Genomic DNA, 25050 nt, shown 5'->3' with positions numbered 1-25050 from the left:
GGATGGGCAAGGTGGTAGTCTGGTGATAGGAAAAGAAGCACAGGGTCAGATACAGGTCTGGGATAAGAACTGGGAACAGAATAAAGGTAAATGGCTTAGAACACGGAGTGTGAACAAAACAGGGATGCTGGAAGCTTGCTGGGCAAGACAACTGAACTCCTGACTTTATTTTCATAGAATCACACTAACAAATCATGTTATAAGGTAGGGAGAGAAAATAAATTGCTATAGGACTAAAATCTGTATGTTAACTTTTTCAAAGTCTGGGAAGAGTTCTGGGGGCATGTGGGATTTCTGAAGTTGGGCCAACTAAAGTTTAAGGGCCCTTGTATGACTATTATCTTTCTGAGGAAGGGGAAGGGCATATGTGCAAAAATCAGTATACTGAATATAAAAAAATTAATGACTTGCATTTGGGCACTGTTTTATAGGTTACAAAATCCCCTAACATTGTCTTTTTAGTTCTGTCTTTTTTTTCCCTGTGCCTTTGTCATTTCTGTTACCAATTCTGAAAAACCTCTTTCCCCTCCTAGACTGCAGGTTGAGACCTATTTTTTGAAACTGCTCTACTGAGATATAGCTTACATACCATATAATCCACTAACTTATATGATTTAAAGGTTCTTATGCAAAAGTTGCACAACCACCAGACAATTTCAGAACATTTCCTTTGCTCTAAAACTGGACCCATTAGCCGCCACTCTCCATTTAGCCCTGACTTCTCTAAATGCAGGCAAGTGCTACGTGTAGAGTTACCTATGTTGGACATTATCTTTTTCATTTTAGTTTAAAGTGTCCATAGAGATTAGAAGTCCTTACCTTTGGAACTCCTAATCTCTAATGGTGTGACTCTTGCAATAGTTAGAGACTTGTGACAGAAATAGGAGGGAAAGAGAAATGATACCTATGTAACAACCATTATATGTATACTGATAATATCTTTATTATTTTTTACAACCATCCTATGAGCCAGGTACCATTTAACAGTTAAAGAAACTGAGGTTTATAGAAAGTAACTTGCTAAAGGTTATAAAGTGAGTAAGTAACAAAGCAAGGATGTAAACTGTGCTTCTCTAACTAGAGCTCACACTGTCTTCTTTCCACTAAGTCAGTAGTGCTCAAACTTGGTAAGCACTTGAGTCATGTGTAGTTTATGAAAGACAAATTGCCTGGCCCACGAAGCTTCAGGTTTACTGCTTCTGGGGAGGGGACCATGGATTTGCCTGCTATGTCCTGCTGCCTAACAGCATCTGAGAATGTGACTGATTAAGATCACAGACCATGAGATGGATGGATGGCATCACTGACTTGATGGCCATGAGTTTGAGCAAGCTCTCGGAGTTGGTGATGGACAGGGAAGCCTAGCGTGCTGCAGTCCACGGGGTCGCAAAGAGTCAGATACGACTGAGCGACTGATCGGAACCAAAGGTCACAGAGCCAGATGTTGAAGGAGCTTTCATATCATCCGGTCACCTTCTCAGAACAGAACTTATGACCTGTCAAAGTAACTGCTGAGTAGTAAAAGACAGGAGGTAAATGGAAAGGCGTAACAGGGAACTAACATGCTGCAGAAGACATACTGAAGTGTGAGAACATGTTTTTCTGGTTTGGAAATGTGATAAGCAATTAGAGAATTAGCTACGGTGTGTGAAGCAGCTGGTGGTAGCATTTGTCAATTGGAGGCAAATGTAAGGTTGCTTGTCTAGCTCAGAACTGTAGCTACTTTAAGGATAGAAGGGAGGCAGAGGACTGTCAGGAGCAAGTTCTTTTCTTCTTTGGCTACAGCTGTAGTTGCACATTCATGCTGACTTTATTCCCAAATGTTAACTAGGCCAGAACTTGATCAGACTGAAATCTCTGTATGTATAAGAAAATTCTCACAGATACCAAGAAAATGTATTCCTGTGCATCTGTTCTAGCTCTGGATTTTATTGAAAACATTTGACTTTTTTTTTTTTTTTCTTCTTAGTGGGAGGGGAAGGAGGGCATCTGGAAATCACTTAATTCAGAATCTGCAGTGTAATTGCTGCAGGAGGCTCAAACGTGGTTTGAACATCCTAAGCTGTGGGGTTTGGTGACCAGGCTCCCAAGAGGGGATGATACAGCATGGGGAATAGCACAGACAGCCTGCCTTGCTTTATAGAAAGCAAGGATGCAGACGTCCTTGCTGAGGTCACCAGTGCTGAGAATATTTTCAATAATTTAAGTGGACAGGGGTACTTCCTTCTGTGTAGGTGAGCCTGCCCTAGGGACAAATAGAAAAAAAGAAAACAGCAAAGTGAAAACAGGGAGTGCAGAGAGCAGCTGGATTAGGCCTTTATAGATAGCTTTTGTTTTTTTCAGAGCACTTTTATGTATATTAACTCATGTCAAATATTATTATTATTAAACAGGGTGCAGATAAGTGTAATGAGTTACTCAGTTAATAAGTTAGTTCAAGTAGTTAACAGATACCCATACTAAGATTAGAGGTAGACAGTTACTTGGAATGACAGGAAAACAAAACATTCAGAAATAATAGTAACCACATCAATGCAATCTAGGGAAAACCACATTTTCTTCCAAAATGGTGGAAGTGATATTTACTTGTTGATATTTGGGCTTCCCTGGTAGCTCAGCTGGTAGCCCCGCCTGCAACGTGGGAGACCTCGGTTCCATCCCTGGGTTGGGAAGATCCCCTGGAGGAGGGCATGGCAATCCACTCCAGTATTCTTGTCTGGAGAATCCCCATGGACAGAGGAGCCTGGCAGGCCACAGGCCATGGGGTCACAAAGAGTTGGACACAACTGAGCGACAAAGCACAGCACAGCACAGCACATTTTCTTACCTCTTTCATATTTGTTCATTCATTCATCCAATATTCAACAAACATGTATTGTGTGAGTGCCTCCTACCTCCAGTTATTCTGTTCTGTGGGCCTTAAGAATGTAGAAATGAGATATGGTGTCTCTTTACTCCCTAAGGCTATGTGTCAGAAACTGTTTTAGGTGCTAGGGATAGAAAACAAACAGACAGACAAAGCAAGAAATGTGTAAACCAGTTTGTAGTAAGTCACTTTAAGAAAGGGAAACAAAAGGTACAATGTATAGATGTGATAAAGCAAGTATAATACAATGTTAACAGCAGAATCTAGGTGGTGGCTATATCAGTGTTTACTGTAAAATCTTTCAACATAAAGTTTGAAAATTTTTATGATTAAAATGTTGTAGAAAAAAGTTATTGGAATGATAAAGAAGATGGGAATTTGGGAAAAGTTCATGGAGGATGTGGCAGTTTTATTATTCTTCTTCCTCTCAATTACCTAATATCCCCTTAGCTATGAGTCCACCAAGTTCCAAATTCCAGTTGGCCTTTTATTGGCTCTGAAAAGCTCTGCCATAACCCTAAAAGATAGTTATCTTTTCACTGGGGGAAAAACTTGTAGGAGAAGAAGCCGCCTTATGAATCAGCCTGAAACCCAGCCACCCCTCAGCAATCTGATAAGGCTTCTCACTGAAAGAAAAGAAAGAAAGTGAAGTCGCTCAGTTGTGTCCGACTCTTCGCTACCCCGTGGAGTCTAGCCCACCAGGCTCCTCTGTCCATGGGATTTTCCAGGCAAGAATACTGGAGTGGGTTGCCATTTTCTCACTAACCTCTCCCAAATGCCTGCCTCTGGGTTCCAGGAAGCTGCTCTCCCCAGCTTAGTTTCTTGTCTGAGCTTCTGTGGAGTTTGGTTGGGGATGGTAACCTGAAATATTTAAAAAGTGAAAAGAATATCTGTTTTTTCTAATACTCTTCATTTTCTTTAGTAATTTTTTCAAAGTAATTCGGCATTTAAGATAATTTACTAAGTTTTGAAAGAGAATGCAATAGACTTAAGTTCTTCTTTAGATGGTAGGGCCTAAAGCTCATTGGTACCAGTCCTGGGTTCACAGGAGCAGAGGTTGGAAGTGACTAGTCTAGTCCTCCCTCTCTTTCCTGTGCTTCAACAAAGGTTCCTTTTCCAGCTTGAGCCCTTTAGGGGCCTTTTCTCACAGCACCTTTATATAAAGTCTTGCACTTGTGTCAGGCACTCTGTTAATACTTTAAATAAAAGTTCATTTTAATACAATAAGCCTAGCATGTAATTGCCACTATTCCCATTTAACAGATGAGAACATTGAGCAAGGGAGCTTGAGTAACTTGCCCAGGGAACTGCAGCGAATACAGAAATCTGGTTCCAGAGGTGGCTCCACTCTTGATCACCAGCAGCTACTGTCTTTTGTAGCCAAGTGCCTAATTGCCCACCTAAACCAGTTCACTTAAAGGTATTAATAAATCAACATGTATTGTTTTAACGTTTCCACGCTTAACTCCGCAGGAACCTCCGGGTTTGGGATTTCAAACTATCCTTAGAAAGGGCGTTGATGTTGGGAGGGAGGGCGTTCTTCAGAGCCCCCTCAAATTACCTTTCTTTCGGAAGAAGGGCTCCAGAAAGTCGCCTGTTAAGTTAGAGGATGGTGTTTGGAGATTTCCAAGAGAGGAAATATTTAAAGCCAGAGGCTGAAATATTATTTTGGCAAACGGGAGGGGGAAAAAATTTCATTTTCGGAGCACAAGTTTTTAGTCTGGATAATGGATAAACGATATTAACTCTTTGTTTCATCTTACTCTTTCAAGCTTGTTCTGATTTTGCTTCTCAAACCTGAGGCATGCCCTCTATTATTTGATCTGCCCTTTTAGCTTTTTACCCCTTTTGAAATAGGTGGGGGCATACCCAATTAAAACATGCAGAAGGCTCCTTTCTGTCTTCTCCCTCGGTCCTCGGCGGGCCGTCGTCGCTGATAGGGTTAACCGGGTGGGTAGGGAGGAGGGTCGGGCTCACACCTTTCCCAGAGCCCTCGGGCGGTGGCGGCGGGGCCCGGGAGGGGCGGAGGCGGGGGCCAGACGCCTCGCCGCCGCCGCCTCGGCGAATAGCAGTGCGCTGCCCGCCCGGATTGGAGCAGCAGCATCACGCTGACCTCTGCCTGGGATGTAAACCGGGACGGCCGCAGCGGGCAGAGGAAGGCTCTGCGCTCCTCAGGGAAAGGCAGCACCGGGCTCCGAGCTGTACGCAGGCAGCGGCGGCAGCCTCGGCCTGGGCAGCGCCCAGTGGCGGCTGCGGGAAGCAGAGGGAGCCCGGCGCGGGCGCGGACGCGGGCGGGGAGCGTGCGTCGGTTCGCACAGGCAGCGGGAGGAGGGGCCGCGCGAGCCATGGCCGGGGACAGCGAGCAGACCCTGCAGAACCACCAGCAGCCCAACGGCGGCGAGCCCTTCCTGATCGGCGTCAGCGGGGGCACGGCCAGCGGCAAGGTACGGCGGGGCCCCGGGGCCGCGCTCGCTCCCCCTCCTGGGTCCCGGCCCCGCGGCGGCGCATGTGGCCGGCGGCCGCGGGCCGTGTCAGTTGCTGCAGCCACCGCGTGGCCCGCGCGCCTCCGCTCCTGGCAGCGCTCCAGTGCCGAGTCCTCCCTGCGCGGACTACGGGCACCGCGGCGGGGGACGGGCGGGCGAGGACACGGACCACCCGAGGTTCCAGAGGTACCCCGGCTACCGATCGCAGGGCTGGCACGCTTCCCGGGCGGCCGTGACTCGTGGCCGGGGTCCTGTGGGGGAGGGGCAGATAAAACGGATGCTTATTGTTTTGCAAGTCAGACGTGGGGGCCAGGGCTTTAAGCAGGGTCCTCTACGAACCCCCGGTACACCCGTCTTCCCCTGTCCTGGCGTTGATGCGCTCGCTCAGCGGCGCAGCCCGGGTGCCAAGGGCGGAGCGAGCCGCGTAGCCCTACTGGGACGGCTGCGAGAAAGCACGAGGCGGCGTCCAGGGGAAGAAGAGGAGCCCCGCTTGGACTGGATGCCGGGGCCGGGGATTGCAGGGGTTTCCGGGAAAAATCCTGAGAGCCAAATAAGCGAGGTGACATCAATGTAATGATCATAGCCGGGGCTTTTCTCTCTCTCTCCCTCTCTGGTTTTAAGAGGAAACGGGGTCAGCCTCAATGAGAAAGTTGTACTGGCCCCGTGCTCTTAAGATGTCTGGGGCCGTAGGCGTCTTGGATCCGCGGAAAGTGGTCATCCTCTGGGTGTCTGACCCCTCTGGCAGCCTGCTTTCTTTGTTTTTTCAGCAAAGCTAGGGATCTGCGTTCCTAGCTTTACCCCCGGCTCCTTCTGCAGGTGGAGAAGGGTGGAGTCCTCACAGATGTTTCTTTCTTTGCTCCCCTTCCTTTAAGATGTGGCTACTTGTTTCCCCTGCTGTTTAACAATCTCCAAGTTGATTCGGCGCACGGGCTCAAGGGGAGCCTGCGAGGCGTGGGTGCTGCGCGCCGGCTCTGGCGAGGCGAGATGATGCCTCCTAGGGTTGGAGAGAGCGGAGTAGGAAGGCTGGTTGGCGCCATGAGAGGAGAGCCACGAGGTTTTCGCTCCGGATCTGACTCCGCCGGAGCCCCTCCTCCATTTTGGTTTTACACGTTTCCCTCCAGGTCTGGACTGCTTTGGCGCGTGGGGCCCAGACGCGGCAGCTGGCGCTGTGGAACTTCTTTTATTGATTAGTTAATCTCGTCCGTAGCTCCCAGGGTTAGGAAATCTGCCTGCTTTAGGGCCCAGAAGTTTATGTTGGATTTGCCCCTGGTTGAATGCCTTTTTTCAATTTTGAATTTTTTTCCATATTAAGCCAAAGCCAAACCAGGATGCCAGTTCTTTTAGGAAGTTTAACTGTTACATTAGAACCAGCAACCGCCCCCCCCCCCCCCAGCACATTCGTGTCGCTTGCCTTCTTTTTTGTTGATGATGGCTGTATTCCCAGCGCTCCCAGCACAATACCTGGCGTGTGTGTGTGTGTGAGAGAGAGAGAGAGAGAGAGAGAGTCGTTCACTCGTGTCCCACTCTTTGCGACTCCATGGACTGGAGCCCACCAGGCTCCTCTGTCCATGGAACGCTCCAGGCAAGAATACTGGAGTGGGTTAGCATTCCGTTCTCCAGGGATTTTCCCAACCCAGGGATCGAACCCGGGTCTCCCGCATTGAAGGCAGATTCTTGACCGTCTGAGCCACCAGGGAAGCCGTCGTGGCGTATAGTTGGACTCAAATATTGACCTGAGATCCAGCCCTCCTAGGGGTAGGGAGACAAACTGACATATGAGTGTAGCGTTTTAGAAACAAAATGACCTTGGTAATCAGCTAAATAATTTAGTTACTACAGAGGTAGAAGTTGAGATCCTAACAGGTGAAGTGACTCCCTTCTTGTTTTTGTGTTCCTCAGTGATCACCCGTTCCCAGGGTATCAGCGTACCTCTAAGTGTTACTTTGGTAATGAGTCCTGTAGGAACTAGTAAGGGGCTCTGAAGGGAACTCTCTCCTCCCTGCTTCTAATCAAGGACGAAGATACGCCCGAAAAAGGGTCTGCTTTCACACAGTTTTAAATCTTCGGCTGTGTTGAGTGGCATGTGGCATTTTAGTTCCCTCAGTAGAGATCAGACATGCACTCCCTCCATCCGCAGCATGTGGAGTCTTAACCATGGACTGCCAGGAAAGTCCCTCATGCAGTTTTTAGAGCATATTGTACCTTTTGGGCATTGACAAATAGTTTGTCATTGTTTAGAGTTATTTTATAATTTTTTTGTTACTAAAAAAGCCCCAAGGAGCATTGGACTTTAAGAATTTTGTGTTGTAGTCAGTTTGAGGCAATTATGTCATGATTCTATATTCCAGTCCTTACCATCTTTCTTCCGAGGACTTTGAATTTTTGGGTTTTTTTTGGGGGGGGGGGTTGTTTTTGTTTAAAGAATGGTCCCCATTAACAGATTGGACCTCCTTTGGGAGTCTCAAGCCTGATCATTTTAGTACAGGGGGCTCTGGAAGCAAGGTTGAGACTCTGCTTCCTGCTGGGTATTTGCTGTGGGCTTGTTAGAGGAATTTGGGAGAAGGCAAAGGGTCCAAGGGCATCAACAGAAAATGACAGTTTTAGAGCTAGCAGAAACCTCAGAGGTCCTGGAGTCCAGCACTTCATCTCATCATTGATGGATGAAGAAAATGATGAGTTCAGGTCATGTATTTAGTGGTGGAGCCAGAACTAGATAGGGGTTGCTCTGTCCTAGCCATTGTTCTGGTTTAAGAAGACTTGACTAAGGCATGCCTGGAGAACACAAATTTACACCTTCAACCGGGAAAGGGGCTACTTGGAAATGGCTACAGAATGGTTTCAGAGGTACTTGACCCTAAAGGAAATGGAAATGCATGTTGGCCCCATAGTATAGATCTTCACTGCTCTCTCCCCTGCTTGATAAGAGAAAACAACTCCCTGTTTAGCTTCTCTGGAGAGCTCTAATTTGTCTAAGTGTTGTGGCTGCCCTGAGTTGCAAGTATTTTATCTTAGCCTAAATTATTTTGGTTGTGGAAGGCAAAAATAGTGATTGCTGCTCTATATATCATATTTTAGAAGTTTGTTTTACAAATGAAGATGAATTAGAACTCTAGAGTAAGCTTTACTAGGCTGACATGACAAATCACTGCTAAAAACTCACCTAAAATTGTGGTGGGTTGAGAAAGTAATCTGGATGTTTGTTAAAGCTGATTCTAAAGGACAGGTCTACTAGAGAAAGCAACAAGTAACCGTGGTTGGTGGGAAAAATGACAGTTTAAATTTCTTTACTGCATACATACCCTTGACTTTAGCTGCCGTTCCCTGTCCTCTTCAGTTTTGCTGTTTACTGCCCTGGGGCTTCTTCCTTGGCCAGTTAAAATAGTTTCTTTCTCTGCACTGTCCTCAGAGAGGTCTTCTTCAGCTTGGTTCTGACTGGGTCTCTCTTTTGGGAAACCTTGGATGCGTCTCCATCTCCCAGACTACTAGTCCGGTATTTCAGCACACTGCACAGTTCCCTGCCCCCAAGATGTGGCCCCAGGCTGTTTATCTTTCTACTGTGGTCCTGCCTCCGCACACCCAAATGTACACCACACATCTGTGGAACTGCTTTCAGCTATACTTTTTTAAAAAATTCATTATTTATTTATTGGGGGATAATTGCTTTACAGAGTTTTGCTGTTCTCTGTCAAAGCCCAACGTGAATCAGCCACAGGCACACACATGTCCTCTCCCTTTGGAAGCCCTTGCTTTCAGTTCTACTTTTGCTCCTGCTCTTTTCTCTGGAATGGCCTGTAGTCCTTTTAAGGCTTCAGTTAGGTTAATACTTCCCCCAGGGAACCTTGTTATCCACATCCTTAATCAGAATTACTTTTTATCTCTAATGCTTCCGTAGTTTCACCACTTTTTGCCTTTGTTGTTTAGTTGCTAAGTCTTGACTTGCTTGACTCTCTGAGAGCCTGTGGACTGTAGCCTGATAGGCTCCTCTTTCTCTGGAATTCTCCAGGCAAGAATACTGGAGGGGGTTGCCATTCCCTTTTCCAGGGGATCTTCCTGACCCAGGGATCAAACTCTTGTCTTTTATGCCTACTGCATTGTCAGGCGGCTTCTTTACCACTAGCACCACTGGGAAAGCCCAAGAATACTGGAGTGGGTTGCCATTTCTTTCTCCACAAGATCTTCCAAAGTCAGGAATCTAATCCATATCTCCTGCATGAGCAGGCAGATTCTTTACCACTGAGCTTCCAGGGAAGCCTCCAATTGCTGGGGTTATTTGTTGACTGCTTCTCTCACTATAATAAAAGTTCTGTAAGAGCAACTCATTTATTTTTGCTTTAATGCCCGTTACAGTGTTTTACACAGCATTGTCATTCAGCATTTGTTGGACTGAGTTAGGCGAACCATAATTTATAATTACCCTTTTATTCTTTTCATTCATGACTATTTGAATTAGGCTTTTGAAGCCACAGTTGAAACCATATTTAATTGTCCTATTTGTGTTGCAATGACTAGACAATAAAAAGCCCACTTGAACCCTAACTCATTGGTATTGCTTATTCAGAGTCTAGTATTTATTTAATGTGTACTAAATGGATATTTGCAGAATGTCATTGTGCAGAATACTCTATCAAGTGCTTGGACTTGACAGGAAGTCAGGAAATAAAGAAAATATGAGAGAAAGTCTCTGTCAGTATAGTTTAAAACTGCTTAAGCCAATTTGGCATTAAAGCATTTGATTGTCTCTTCCCTTTGAAGTGGGGCAGGTACCTTCCCCATTGATGGGTAACAAGGGGAGACGACTCATGTAGCTAGCCAGTGACACAAGCCGGATAGGAATCCAGGTTTTTCCTTTACTAAACCTGTTCCTGTTTTGGACTTTCTCTGCCAGCAGAGGCTAGCCCTCAGAGGTATTTTAAGGCAGGTCAGTTGGACAGTGTATGAATAATACAGCCCAAGAGAGGACATTGCAGTCCCTTCAGAGGTGGGAGCTGTCAGCTTGGCTTGACCATGAGTCAGCATCTGCTTTTGGAGCGCCCTGGAATGCTCCCCGGACCTGGGTTCTTGGAACCTCAGCAGCCATCCCCATCCGGCCAGATCACTTATTCCATACCGTCCTCCATCAGGTGCTTCCAGAACCACGGGGCTGCTTCAGTCCTGCCGTGAGAAACGGAGGTGACATTGCTTTGTGCTGCCCCGAGCTGCTGCCGGAGAGGCCCTGCTGATCTCCTGCCGCTCTTCTCTTTGCTCTGCATTCTGGCCACACTCCTGGCTTGGTCCATCAGTCTGCCTACCACCCCGACAGCCGGGGCTCTTCACATTTGCTGTTTGCTCTGACCGAAGTTCTTCTCTTGTTCATTGCACTAGCGCGCCTAGCACGTGCCTATTAGAACGAAGCCCAGACAGCAAGTCGTGCTGCTTGCTGTTGCCTCCTTTGTTTCTTGTTGGAAAGTCTTTGAAGTGTGTTTCTGATGCACACTGTCTGGTCACCTAGCTCCAGCTCACCATACCTATAGCATTTGCTTAGGTCTTCTGCCTGATACTATTTTTAATTTTTTTTTTTTAAGTTCCCACCAATAGTGTAGGAGGGTTCCCCTTTGCCCATGTCCTCCCCAGCACTTGTTATTTGTAAACTGTTTTATAATGGCCATTTTGATTTACATTTCTCTGATAATTAGCAATGTTGAACATCTTTTCACGTGTCTTATTGGCTATTTCTGTATCTTTGGAGAAATGTCTGTTTAGGTTTTCTACCTGTTTTTTTTTTTTTTTTCTCAGACATTTTTGTAATACTTTATCTTTTTCTTCTACCCATTTTTTGATTGTGTCTTTTCACTGATACTATTTCATCATTAAGTCTTGTTCTCAAGATATCTTGTGATAGAGACAGGTTGTAGGGATGGTGCTGTTGGATTTGCTTAAGGTCCCTAAGATTTTTTAAACATGTGTTTCAACTTTTTAGTTTGAGGGTATAATCCGTGTGTGTGTTTGTGTATGTGTATGTATGTATGTATGTATATGCTTTCTAGTCCAGCAAACTTTTTATCACTAAACTGATTTATCAGTAAAGCATTTGATTATGTTGTTGTAAAGTATCATGTACCTGTATATGTAAATTATATCAGTATATTAATATAATTCAAAACAAAAATAGGGATTATGGAATGATAAGAAAGATGAGATATACACTTAAAAATGTGGCTTCTTTAACAGTATAAAGCCTTTTGGTTCTTATTGAATGTTTGATTTTTAAAAACCTTACTTAAATGTGATGATCATGATCTTGGTGATACTACTCTTAACGATAATATAAGGCTGAAGGTTTGGTTCTGTTAATAAGTCTTTCAAATATTGATTTAATGACTGTATTTGGAAAAAGTTATTTGCCCAAAATGATCCAGGTACAAGAAACTCATCATTTGTAGTATTTATCCAATCATGAGAGTCCCATCCCCCAATTATAGCAAGGAAATTTTCATTTTCTTTGTTGTCCATCAGCTGTTTTTGCAAACCAAGGTGCTCTGTTTATTTTTTTTTTAACTAGTGGATTCAAAACCCACTGAAAACCCTCATTTGGAATTATTTACAGGTTTTTACAAGTTTCTATTTATGAGGTTTATAGCTGCACACATAGTTTTTGACAACTAAGTTGCCTAACAATGGAAACATTTTCAAAGTATTATTTTTAATATTTAATTTGTTAATTTGATTTTAATACATGTATTCATTTTCCTTCAACAGCAAATCAACAACTTCTTTTAAAAGTGAAATATTTCCAAATGCACTGAAAAATTTACGTGAAGATAATAAAGAAAAGACAGACTTTTTTTTTAATATTTATTTTTATTTATTTATTTGGCTGCACAGGGTCTTAGTTGTGGCATGTGGGATCTAGTTCCCCAATCAGGGATCAAACCCAGGGCCCCAGCATTGAGAGATCAGAGTTTTAGCCACTGGACCACCAGGACAGTCCCAAAAGACAGACTTACTAAAAGACAAAGTAAGAGGTATAAAAATTGTCAGGTGTTCATGATAATCCAAGCCCTATGCCCCAACAGGTAACACTGAAGAAGCTGAAGTTAAACAGTTCTATGAAGACCTACAATACCTTTTGGAACTAACACCCAAAAAAGATGTCCTTTTCATTATTGGGACTGGAATGCAAAAGTAGGAAGTCAAGAAACACCTGGAGTAACAGGCAGATTTGGCCTTGGAGTACAGAATGAAGCAGGGCAAAGGCTAATAGAGTTTTGCCAAGAGAATGCACTGGTCATAGCAAACACCCGCTTCCAACAACACAAGAGAAGACTCTACACATGGACATCACCAGATGGTCAACACCGAAATCAGATTGATTATATTCTTTGCAGCCAAAGATGGAGAAGCTCTATACAGTCAGCAAAAACAAGACTGGGAGCTGACTGTGGCTCAGATCATGAACTCCTTATTGCCAAATTCAGACTTAGATTGAAGAAAGTAGGGAAAACCACTAGACCATTCAGGTATGACCTAAATCAAATCGTTGATGATTATACAGTGGAAGTGAGAAATAAATTTAAGGGACTAGATCTGATAGAGTGCCTGATGAACTATGGATGAAGGTTTGTGACATTGTACAGGAGACAGGGATTAAGACCATCCCCATGGAAAATAAATGCAAAAAAGCAAAATGGCTATCTGAGGAGGCCTTACAAATAGCTGTGAAAAGAAGAGAAGCAAAAAGTAAAGGAGAACAGGAAAGATATTCCCATCTGAATGCAGAGTTCCAAAGAATAGCAAGGAGAGATAAAAAAAGCCTTCCTCAGCGATCAGTGCAAAGAAATAGAGGAAAACAACAGAATGGGAAAGACTAGAGACCTCTTCAAGAAAATTAGAGATACCAAGGGAACATTTCCTGCAAAGATGGGTTCAATAAAGGACAGAAATGGTATGGACCTAATAGAAGCAGAAGATATTAAGAAGAGGTGGCAAGAATATACAGAAGAACTATACGAAAAAGATCTTCAGGACCCAGATAATCATGATGGTGTGATCACTCACCTAGAGCCAGACATCCTGGAATGTGAGGTCAAGTGGGCCTTAGAAAGCATCACTACGAAGAAAGCTAGTGGAGTTGATGGAATTCCAGTTGAGCTATTTCAAATCCTGAAAGATGATGCTGTGAAAGTGCCAGCAAATTTGGAAAACAGCAATGGCCACAGGACTGGAAAAGGTCAGTTTTCATTCCAATCCCAAAGAAAGGCAATGCCAAAAAATGCTCAAACTACCGCACAACTGCACTCATCTCACACGCTAGTAAAGTAATGCTCAAAATTCTCCAAGCAGTCTTCAGCAGTACATGAACTGTGAACTTCCAGATGTTCAAGCTGGTTTTAGAAAAGACAGAGGAACCAGAGACCAAATTGCCAACATCCACTGGATCATTGAAAAAGCAATAAAGTTCCAGAAAAACATCTATTTTGCTTTATTGACTATGCCAAAGCCTTTGACTGTGTGGATCACAATAAACTGAGAAGAATTCTGAAAGAGATGGGAATACCAGATCATCTGACCTGCCTCTTGAGAAACCTGTATGCAAGTCAAGAAGCAACAGTTAGAACTGGACATGGAACAACAGACTGGTTCCAAATAGGAAAAGGAGTATGTCAAGGCTGTATATTGTCACCCTGCTTATTTAACTTCTATGCAGAGTACATCATGAGAAACGCTGGGCTGGATGAAGCACAAGCTGTAATCAAGATTGATGGGAGAAATATCAATAACCTCAGATATGCAGATGACACCACCCTTATGGCAGAAAGTGAAGAAGAACTAAAGAGCCTCTTGATGAAAGTGAAAGAGGAGAGTGAAAAAGTTGACTTAAAGCTCAACATTCAGAAAACTAAGATCATGGCATCTGGTCCCATCACCTCATGGGAAATAGATGGGGAAACAGTGTCAGGTTTTATTTTGGGGGGCTCCAAAATCACTGCAGATGGTGATTGCAGCCATGAAATTAAAAGATGCTTACTCCTTGGAAGGAAAGTTGTGACAAACCTAGATAGCATATTAAAAAGCAGGGACATTACTTTGCCAACAAAGGTCCGTCTAGTCAAGGCTATGGTTTTTCCATTGGTCATGTATGGTTGTGAGAGTTGAACTGTGAAGAAGCTGAGCGCTGAAGAATTGATGCTTTTGAACTGTGGTGTTGGAGAAGACTCTTGAGAGTCCCTTGGACAGCAAGGAGGTCCAACCAGTCCATCGTAAAGGAGATCAGTCCTGGGTGTTCATTGGAAGGACTGATGCTGAAGCTTAAACTCCAATACTTTGGCCACCTCATGTGAAGAGTTGACTCATTTGAAAAGAGCCTGATGCTGGGAGGGATTGGGGGCAGAAGGAGAAGAGGATGACAGAGGATGAGATGGCTAGATGGCATCACCGATTCAATGGGCATGAGGTTGAGTAAGCTCTGGGAGTTGGTGATGGACAGGGAGGCCTGGCATGCTGTGATTCATGGAGTTGCAAAGAGTTGGACACGACTGAGCGACTGAACTGAACTGAACCGAACAGACTCATCAACATTCAGTAAAGTCTAATAGGAGAGTTGACTCAGAAAACAAAGTATTTACAGTCACAAAAGTATCATCAGTACACTATTTAGCCTGAGAACTATAAAGAATCCTATAAAATGGTGGACTTTTAGGCCTCATATAAGCAGTTCTTTCATTAGGTATGAGGGCACTGTTTCTATTTTTTCTTTCATCCAATCTGTGCGGCCTGTGGGATCTTAGGTCCTCCACCAGGCAATGGACACAGGCCCCCTACAGTGGAAGCACAGAGTCCTAACAGGGAAGTCCTGGGGACATTGGTTCTGAAATGAATTATATATGCTTGGAGAGTTTTGAATGATGATGGAAGAGGATGATAATACTAAAAGAGATAAATTTGCATTGGTACCTGGCTATTAAAAATGATCTTTTCAGAGCATAGCGTTCTTTTAAAAAAAAAATTTTTTTTTTTTTTAAATTTATTTATTTGGCTGCCTTGGGTCTTAGTTGCAGCATGTAACTTCTTCCTTGTGGTGCATGGGGATGCATGGACTGAGGTGTTCAGAGAGAGAGAGAGAGAGAGAGAGAGTGAAGTCGCTCAGTTGTGTCAGTCTCTTTGCGACCCTAGGGACTGTAGCCCACCAGACTCTGTCCATGGGATTTTCCAGGCAGGAATACTGGAGTGCGTTGCCATTTCCTTCTCCAGGGGATTTTTCTGACCCAGGGATTGAAGTTGGGTCTCCCACATTGCAGGCAGGCTCTTCACCATCTGAGCCACCAGGGGTTGTTCAGAGGCAAGTGGAGTCTTAGTTTCCTGACTAGAGATCAAGCCCACATCCCTTGCATTGCAAGGCGGATTCTTAGTCACTGGACCACCAGGGAAGTCCAGCATAGGGTTCTTTTATTAATAAAAAGCAGTTATTCTCACATGGATACCTCGTGTGAAGCTGCAGGAAAGTGTCGAGTATCTCTGAACCACTCATACTTCCTGTAGCAACCTTGAGTGCCCTACATAGTAGCCTTGAGTGCCCTAGGATGTCCAGCAGTGCCTTTTATTCCCATCCTGTGCGGTCCCACATTCATTTTGGTTGAGCATTCATTTTCACAGTAATGGTGACAGAAGATTCTACCACTTGGCCTTTTGTATGACTTGTAGAGCTTCAGTAAGGTGAGACTTTTTGTCTAGTAAACACATGGGAGCATAAGAATGTTTGTATGTGTCCTTGAAGTTGAGCTGTGCTTCTCTATTTCTTTAATCACTTTAATCAGTCCGTAAGTATGCTGTCTGGTCTGACATCTCCCCTCCCTTCCCCTCCTCTTCCCTCCCCTCAGCTGAAGAGCTGTTGCATCATATCTCAGCAAACATCCTCTGTTTGCCTGCCTGTCCTGAAGGAAGTCCAGAGTTCTGCAGGTGTCTCCAGAGTCCTCTCTCCCTAGGTGGCGGAGGGTGAGCTCTGTCCCTGCTCTGTGCTCGGTGGCACAGGGCGCGTGTGGCGTACTGGGTGCTAAGAGTGCTGACCTGCGATTTTGGACCGTGGCCTTTGAATGTTTGCATACATTTCTGCTAAGAGAATTTTGGAGAATTCTTTATCCCCATCACATGGTTTTTCATCGCATAAGTAGAGTAGCAAATCATGTAATTTCTGATATGTTGTAAATGTCGATGTTTTAAAATAACAATTATTTCATTCTTTTAAAATGAATCTAGTGGGCTCTAAATACTGTTATGAGCTGACCTATTGTCATCCATTTACAAAATACATGACTAAGCTTTTCATTGAATCAGAAATGTTAATTTTTCATTTTTTTCTCCTTGAAATGATATTTCAGTTCCACTTCCTCCACAAAATGTTAATTTGTTTTTATACTTGAAAATATTTTATTGATCATTCTGTCATCCTTCTGCAACAAAAATATGAAGTGATGGGAATGATTTTTTATTTTCTATCCTCATAAGTCTCTTCAGTGTTAATTTCTTTTTGTTTGTATCGGTATGGTTATTAACATAAATTAATCAGAACAAGTAGGTGTACGTTTTGGATAAGTAATGAAACATGAAAAGTAGAATTATGTCGGAAAGCAGCTTGAGACAAATGGAGCCCCAGCACCGAATTATTTCATGTATTGAGGAATGATTACTCCTTAATGCGAGAATAAGGTTTTTCCTTTGCATAGATGTAAAATTTGAGAAGCCTTGTTGACAGAAGTAGAAAGGATCAGAAGAACTTTTGTTATATCAGGCTCACTCATTATTTTTATTTTTAACTGGAGTATAGTTGCTTTATAATGTTGTGTCAGCTTCTGCTATAAAACAGCATAAATCCCCTACACGTATACGTGTATTCCCTTCCTCTTGAGCCTCCTCCTTGCTCTCCCCCCAGCACCCCAGCCTTCTGGGTCATCACGGAATGCAGAACTGAGCTGCCCGTGCTATACGGCGGCTTCCTCCTAGCTGTGCGTTGTACGCGTGCTGGTGTACATGTCAGTGCTGCTCTCGGCTCATCCCCACACCCCTGTCCACAGACCCGTTCTCTGCATCTGTGACTTTATTCCTCCCCTGGTCGCTTAGTTTTTAATCTTTTAAATTATATGTCGAAACCTCATGTGTCTTTATGAATCAACCAACTCAACACTTACCTCCCTTTAATTTTGTCGAAAGCAGAAAACTCGAAACCTCCAGAATTGTAAAAGGGTTTGTTACTCCCTAATTAGGTCATTCAATTTATAGTGTCAGCACTAGTATTTCAAATCATCCCTCTTGGCCACTGATTTAGGAAACTTGGGCTCCAGTCCAGCTTTGCCAGTTACTTATTAGGTATGTTCGAGGGTCCTGTCAGACCATAGCATTTCACAATTCTGCAACTTGCCTTGAGTGTGCTATAGTTGTTTTCTCACCACTGATCACCCAGATGAGGTACTTCTCCAATTCTCAACTCCGAACCTGCGTAAGCATTTGTAATCTTTTGATGGCGTTCTGAAAGACTGATTGATGTCTCTTGCCACTTGCCAGCATCCACCTGAAACTGGATTTTTCCAGTTCAGTAGGTCCTGGGGCCATGTGTATTTTCCACCTGAACTGGATTTTTCCAGTCCATTGCTCAGTTATCCCTTCTAATGCTAGTTTTCAGCCCTAAACCCAGTTGCTTTGGCTATTGCTAGGAGATCATTCCTTTGCTGGTGACATTTGTGCTTCCTCTTCTTGGGCATCTCTTCACTAGGATTGGATTGTAGGCACATTGCTCAGCTCAGCATCGTTGTGCATGGTAGATGGCTTAGGTGCCTGTTTAAGAAGGAAGGAAGGAAGGATGGAAGGAAAGTTGCTCAGTCGTGTCCAACTCTTTGCGGCCCCATGGACTATACAGTCCATGGAATTCTCCAGGCCAAAGTACTGGGGTGGGTAGCCTTTCCCTTCTCCAGGGGATCTTTCCAACCCAGGGATCGAACCCAGGTCTCCTGCATTGTAGGCAGATACTTTACCAGCTGAGGCATAAGGGAAGCCCTGTTTAATTTAAGAATATATATATATAATCAACCTTAGTACCTTACTGTCAAGTCTTACTAGCGATGCCACCTAATTTTGTTTAATGAAATGCTTGTTGATATAAACTACGTCTTAAACGCAAGAAATACTAGAACGCTAGATCTTTTAAACCACAGTTATTATCTTAGAGGGAGGTAGATGCATTGTCTTTTGAGAAGAACTGTCTTTGCTTTAGGCACCTTGCTTTCATCTGAATGTAGGCCTGTTGTAGCATGGAGTCGAGTTGGTGAAGTGCTGAGTAGAGCCATAGGGTGAGAAAACACCGTAGGTAGCTTTTTAGGTTCTTCTGAATTTAGGGCAGCCTGTAGGCAACATTCTGAAATAGAGAGATTTGACATGAAAGACACAGCCCATAGCCATATGTATAATTTTGTATTATCCTGTTAGGGTTATTAGTGTTCTCTTCATCAGCACAGAGGATGTATAATTATATGTATTACTTGAGTTTCTGCTGTGAAACAGCCAGCTTGAGATCTGAGATGTTGCCATTTAAAATGTTTTCTTTTTTTGACAAAAGAAATGCAGATGCTTTGTAAACTGGAACAGTTACAGTCTTTCTTATTCTGGTAGATTTATGATAGGACTGATACTAAGAAGTAGTTCTGAGCAGGAACAGAGCTGGGAACCCAGGGCAGAGACCCCTGGGCCACAGGTTGCCTGCCTATCTCTGTGGCTCATGAGTTGGCGCCTCTCCCAACAGGTGCTTTGAAATCAGCCTGGCATTTGTCAGAGCAGCTGTGACCTGGCCGCCTTTTGTCTCAGTGGAGGATGGCTGAGGGTCAGCTTCTGTTGTCTGGTGTATTGGTTGTCTGTGGGCACTGTCTCCAGAATTCCTACTGAAGTTGCATTTGGTGAGGAGATGGCTGTTTCAGGTGGGCCGGATCTCCTGGGGACCTGTTGATTTTTCTATTGAGGTAAAACATGTTTTTAAGAAACATTTTTTATTGAAGTGTAGTTGATTGCAAAGTTATATTCTGCTGTATAGCAAAATGATTGAGTTATATATACACGTAATATATACAGATAATATATACAGATATGTATGGGCTTCCCTGGTGGCTCTGGTAAAGAATCTGTCTGCCAAGCGGGAGACTCAGGTTCCATCTCTGAGTCAGGAAGATCCCCTGGAGAAGGAAATGGCAACCCACTCCATTATTCTTGCCTGGAGAATCCCATGGACAGAGGAGCCTGGCAGGCTACAGTCCATGGGGTCGCAGAGTCGGATGTGACTTAGTGACTACATACAGACACACACACACACATTCTTTTTCATATTCTTTCCCATTATGGTTTATCACAGAATATTGAATATAGTTCCCTGTGCTGTACAGTCAGACCTGTTGTTTATCCATTCTGTTATGATACTTTGCATCTACTGCTCCCAAACTGCCAATCCATCCTTACTTTCCCACCTCTGCTACCACAATTCCATTATCTATATCTATATCCAGTGGTCATCTATGGATGTGAGAGTTGGACTATAAAGAAAGCTGAGCGCAGAAGAATTGATGCTTTTGAACTGTGGTGCTGGAGAAGACTCTTGAGAGTCCCTTGGACTGCAAGGAGATCCAACCAATCCATCCTAAAGGAGATCAGTCCTGGGTGTTCATTGGAAGGACTGATGCTGAAGCTGAAACTCCAATATTTTGGCCACCTGATGCAAAGAGCTGGCTCATTGGAAAAGACCCTGATGCTGGGAAAGATTGAGGGCAGGAGGAGAAGGGGACGACAGAGAATGAGGTGATTGGATTGCATCACTGACTCAATGGACATGGGTTTGGGTGAACTCCGCGAGTTGGTGATGGACAGGGAGGCCTGGCGTGCCTTGGTTCATGGGGTCGCAGAGTCGGACACGACTGAGCAACTGAACTGAACTGAAGCCTGTTTCTGTTTCGTTGATAAATTCATTTATATTCTATTTTAGATTCCACGTAGAAGCACTATCTTGTGATATTTGTCTTTATCTTTCTGATTTATTTTACTTATTAGGCTAATGTCTAGGTCCATCCATGTTGTTGCAAGTGGCATTACTCTGTTATGACTGGGTAGTATCCCACTCTGTGTGTACGTGTGTGTATATATACCACACATAGCACATATATCTATTCATCTGTCAATGCACATTTGGATTGTAAAACATGCCATTGTGATTAGTCACTGGATTCGTTTTCCTCTACCCGCTCTGTAGAGAAAGTAAAGGATCAGAAAGCATAAGGACCAGGCTCTTGAGTGATGCACTGTAGTTGAATAAGAGGCAGTGAGTACTCTTCTGGAAGGTGATGCAGGTGGAGCCCTCCTTGTCTGCCTTGGAAGACGAAAGCCAGAGGCTGTGCTGGATTGACCGTTTGGGTGCTGGAGGGATAGGAGACATCGTGCGTTTGTGTTTTGGACCTCTGAGAAAGGCTAAATCCCCAACCTGCCACAAGGCCCCTTTTGCAGGTCTGGCTGATGGCATAGAATCAAAGCCTTACGATGTCTCTCATTCCAGCAAGGATTGAAGTAGAACTCCTATAGGTCCAGATAGCTCCATGGCCTTTGGAGTCAGCGTGCTTCTGTTAAGACCCCAGGTCTGTCACTCTTCATCTGTGTCTTCTGAACGGCTTTCTACATCTGTGCAAAGGAAGTGATGTCTAGTTTGGAGAGTTGCTGGAGTTCCATGAGAAGGAGCAGAGTTTACACACGGCAGTAGGCTTGCGGCGGCCCGGTGCCTGCCTGCAAGTGGCTCACGCTCTGCGGCAGCTGTGCCGTCACTGCGGGCTCTTTGGCCGTCATGCTGCCCCTTCTGACCGGCACAGCGCCGTGAACACATGAGCCTGCTGCTGTCTGGGCTTGGTGGTTTGGATAGCAGTGGTGTGTGATTCCACTTGCTCACTGTGGTGCTGTTTCCTTGAGGCCATGACCTGTCTTCTTTTCTGATAAGGCTACGACTAATCAGATGTTGCACCCGGCTCCAGTACTCTTGCCTGGAAAATCCCATGGACGGAGGAGCCTGGTAGGCTGCAGACCATGAGGTTGCTAAGAGTCGGACACGACTGAGTGACTTCACTTTCGCTTTTCACTTTCATGCGCTGGAGGAGGAAATGGCAACCCACCCCAGTGTTCTTGCCTGGAGAATCCCAGGGACGGGGGAGCCTGCTGGGCTGCCGTCTATGGGGTCACACAGAGTCGGACACGACTGAAGTGACTTAGCAGCAGCAGCAGTCAGATGTTGGCCTTTCAGTGTTCTTTTTTCTCATCACCAGCTTGCTGGCGGCTTTAGTGATTCTGTTCTGTAGTTGTAAAGGTGAACCTTTTACTTTCTTTTTGTTTTTGGTTTGGCCCAAATTTGCAGCGCCGAAGAATTGATGCTTTTGAACTGTGGTGTTGGAGAAGACTCTTGAGAGTCTCTTGGACTGCAAGGAGATCCAACCAGTCCATCCTAAAGGAGATCAGTCCGGTGTTCATTGGAAGGACTGATGTTGAAGCTGAAACTGCAATATTTTGGCCACCTGATGTGAAGAGCTGACTCATTTAAAAAGTCCCTGATGTTGGGAAAGATTGAGGGCAGGAGGAGAAGGGGACGACAGAGGATGAGATGGCTGGATGGCATCACCGACTCGATGGACATGGGTTTGGGTGGGCTCCGGGAGCTGGTGATGGACGGGGAGGCCTGGCGTGCTGCGGTTCGTGGGGTCACAAAGAGTCGGACACGACTGAGCGACTGCACTGAACTGAAATTTGCAGGACTTTAGTTCTCCAACCAGGATGGATCCTGCACACTCGGCAGTGGAAGTGAGGAGTCTTAACCACTGGACTGCCAGGGAATTCCTGTGGTGGTTCTTTTCTTTGAAGAAGTGGACTTGTTTTATAAAGGGTAGTTAGGGGTGGGAGGGGGAAGCAGTTTTTCAACATTACTTTCTTAAAAAGCCCTTTTAATTAAAAATAGAACACACAGGAATGTGTGTAAATTACAGGGTGAGGTTCCCTGAATTATGACACAGTGACTGCGCCTGTGTTGGTCCTCACAGAGTCAGGAAACAGACTGTGACCAGCGCCATGGAGAGCCCCTTGCTGTCGCGACCCCCTTGTCCCAGAGGTCTTTTGATCGCGCCTGCTAGAGGCGAGGCAGTATTTGTGTTGCTGTAGGGTTACCGTGCTTATAGGAATCTTATAGGAAACTTACAGGAATCTAGGAACTTGGTCTTGCATAGGAGACACACATATGAAAATACAGCCACTAGAGCTTTCAAAATTTTGTCTTCCCCCAAGAGAAGAGTTCATGTTTCCATTCATTGGTTTATTTTGTAAAGATTTATTACTGACAAAGTGCCAGGCTCGCTGTTAAATACTATGAATATAGCAGTGATTAGATAAAGCCCTTGACCTCACTGCGCTTACGTGCCCAGGTCTGACTCACCAGTACTGACCTGGTGCCGAAGCACGTGGTCGGTGTTCTGGAAATGTCTTCTAAACCCAACTGAAAATACACCCTTTACTCTTCTCCTGTGGCGTTCACCCTCTTGAGATCAGCTGTTAGACCTCTGATTTTCTTTTCCCATATCTTTAAAACTTTTATTTTTTCTTGAGATATAGTTGATTTACAATATAATATTAGTTTAAGGTATACCACATAGCGATTCAAGTTTTTTGTAGTTGATACTCATTTATAGTTACTATAAAATATTGGCTATAATCCCTATGCTGTCCAATATATCCTTGCAGCTTATTTATCTTATACTTTGTGGTTGGTACCTCTTAATCCTCTATCCCTATCTTGCCCCTCCTCCCTTACCTACCCCCACTGGTAACTGCTGTTTTGTCCTCCGTATCTATGAGTCTATTTTTGTTGTTGTTGTTATATTCACTCACTTATTTTTCAGATTCTGCATATAAGTGATGACAGAGGATAGATGTCTTTTTCTGTCTGATTTATTTCACTAAGCTTGATACCTCCATCCATCCAAGACCTGACCTGTAGATTCCAGGATCCTGGAATGTAGGTTATCCATTCTAGCTTCTTGCACAGAAAGGACTTGGTCTGATTATTGAAGGTGTGACAAGTGCCAAGTAAAGAGTACAGTCAGTAAGTATTGTCAGAGGTTCAGAGGAGCTGGAGTGTTAGTGGTTATGGTAAAGCTTTTCTTGCTGAAGTCACCAGTGATCACCTCGTCCCTAAGTCCGTTAAAGCTACTGATTCCTCAGTTTACTTTTCTGTAACATTTGACGATGAGCCTTTCCTCTGGAAAGGTTTTTGATTTCACCTCTCTAGGCCAGCTTGTCTTCTCCTTGTGTCGCTGTCCTTCCTCAGTCGCCTCTGAGGGCTTTTTCTGCCTGTGAGTGTGTTACGCCTTAGAAGCCCCTCTTGGCTCACTGGTTTTCACCCTCTGCATGTTCTGTGTCCTCCATTTGTTGGTGATTCCCAAGTGGTTTCTTGCCCTGAGCCTGTTCTGGGTTCCTTTCCCACTTACCCAGCTGTCTGCTGGGCGTTGCCCACTGATGGTCCTGGACTGAATTTATTCAGGACTAGACCCTAGCACCTAACCTCCTCTGCTTCTAGTCACAGGTGCCGCGTCACCAGTATTTTCTCTCCACACAAATGCAGAGGACAGCAACCTTGTGTCCTCTCTCTCACTCTCCAGCCTCCTCCATCCCCTTACATCCGTCCAGACTCCCAGGGCCCCAGCAGTTCTACTTGCTGAATTTCTCTTGGATTTACCCACCTCCCCTCCTTCCCTGCAGCTTCTGTGGTAGCTCAGCTGGTAAAGAATCTACCTGTAATGCAGGAGACCTGGGTTTGATCCCTGGATTGGGAAGATCCCATGGAGGAGGATATGGCAACCCACTTCAGTATTCTTGCCTGGAGAACCCCCATGGACAGAGAAGCTTGCTGGGCTACAGTCCATGGGGTCACAACGAATCAGACACAACTGAGTGACTAAGTACAGCACAACTCCTCCCCTGCATCTCTTGTTTCTTGATTGGATAACTCTCCAGTGGCAGATGTCCCAGCAGCCAATCTGGTGCTTCTTTCAAAACATTCTCCACATTGTTTCTGGAGGGGTCATGCCTCAGTTCAGTTCAGTCACTCAGTCCTGTCCAACCGTTTGTGACCCCACGGACTGCAGCACGCCAGGCCTCCCTGTCCATCATCAACTCCCAGAGCTTGCTCAAACTCATGGCCATCGAGTCGGTGATGCCATCCGACCATCTCATCCTCTGTCATCCCCTTCTCCTCCTGCCCTCAGTCTTGCCCAGCATCAGGGTCTTTTCCAAGGAGTCAGTTCTTTGCATCAGGTGGCCAAAATATTGGACCTTCAGCTTCAGCGTCAGTCCTTCCAATGAATATTCAGGACTGATTTCCTTTAGGATTGACTTATTTGATCTCCTTGCAGTCCAAGGGACTCTCAAGAGTCTTCTCCAACACCACAGTTCAAAAGCATCAATTCTTCAGTGCTCAGCTTTCTTTATGGTCCAACTCTCACATCCATATGTGACTACTGGGAAAACCATAGCTTTGACTAGACGGACCTTTGTGGGCAAAGTGGTGTCTCTGCTTTTTCACATGCTATCTAGGTTTGTCATAGCTTTTCTTCCAAGGTGCAAGCATCTTTTAATTTCATTGCTGCAGTCACCATCTGCAGTGATTTTGGAGTCCCCCAA

General features: G+C 44.7%; 1 protein-coding gene and 1 long non-coding RNA gene across 3 annotated transcripts in view; both read left to right on the top strand.

Moving 5' to 3' along the window:
- Nucleotides 1-4302, top strand: part of LOC122429796 — a 49926-nt gene extending 45624 nt beyond the window's left edge. The window contains exon 5 of the long non-coding RNA XR_006266149.1: nucleotides 4130-4302. This is a non-coding gene — a long non-coding RNA (uncharacterized LOC122429796). The remainder of the gene's footprint in view (nucleotides 1-4129) is intronic.
- A 632-nt stretch (nucleotides 4303-4934) lies between these two features.
- UCK2 (uridine-cytidine kinase 2) overlaps nucleotides 4935-25050 on the top strand; it is an 83693-nt gene continuing 63577 nt past the window's right edge. Inside the window, exon 1 of one of the 2 annotated variants that reach the window (XM_043450424.1) lies at nucleotides 4935-5310. In XM_043450424.1, the coding sequence (XP_043306359.1) occupies nucleotides 5212-5310 (99 nt within the window). In that variant the 5' untranslated portion in view covers nucleotides 4935-5211. Of the gene's footprint in view, nucleotides 5311-5545; nucleotides 5909-25050 lie in introns of those variants that run through there. The other variant, XM_043450418.1, reaches the window with a different exon arrangement.

Source organism: Cervus canadensis, chromosome 2 (genome assembly GCF_019320065.1).
Source record: "Cervus canadensis isolate Bull #8, Minnesota chromosome 2, ASM1932006v1, whole genome shotgun sequence".
NCBI classification, from domain to species: domain Eukaryota; kingdom Metazoa; phylum Chordata; class Mammalia; order Artiodactyla; family Cervidae; genus Cervus; species Cervus canadensis.
This window is presented reverse-complemented; position numbering and strand designations above follow the sequence as displayed.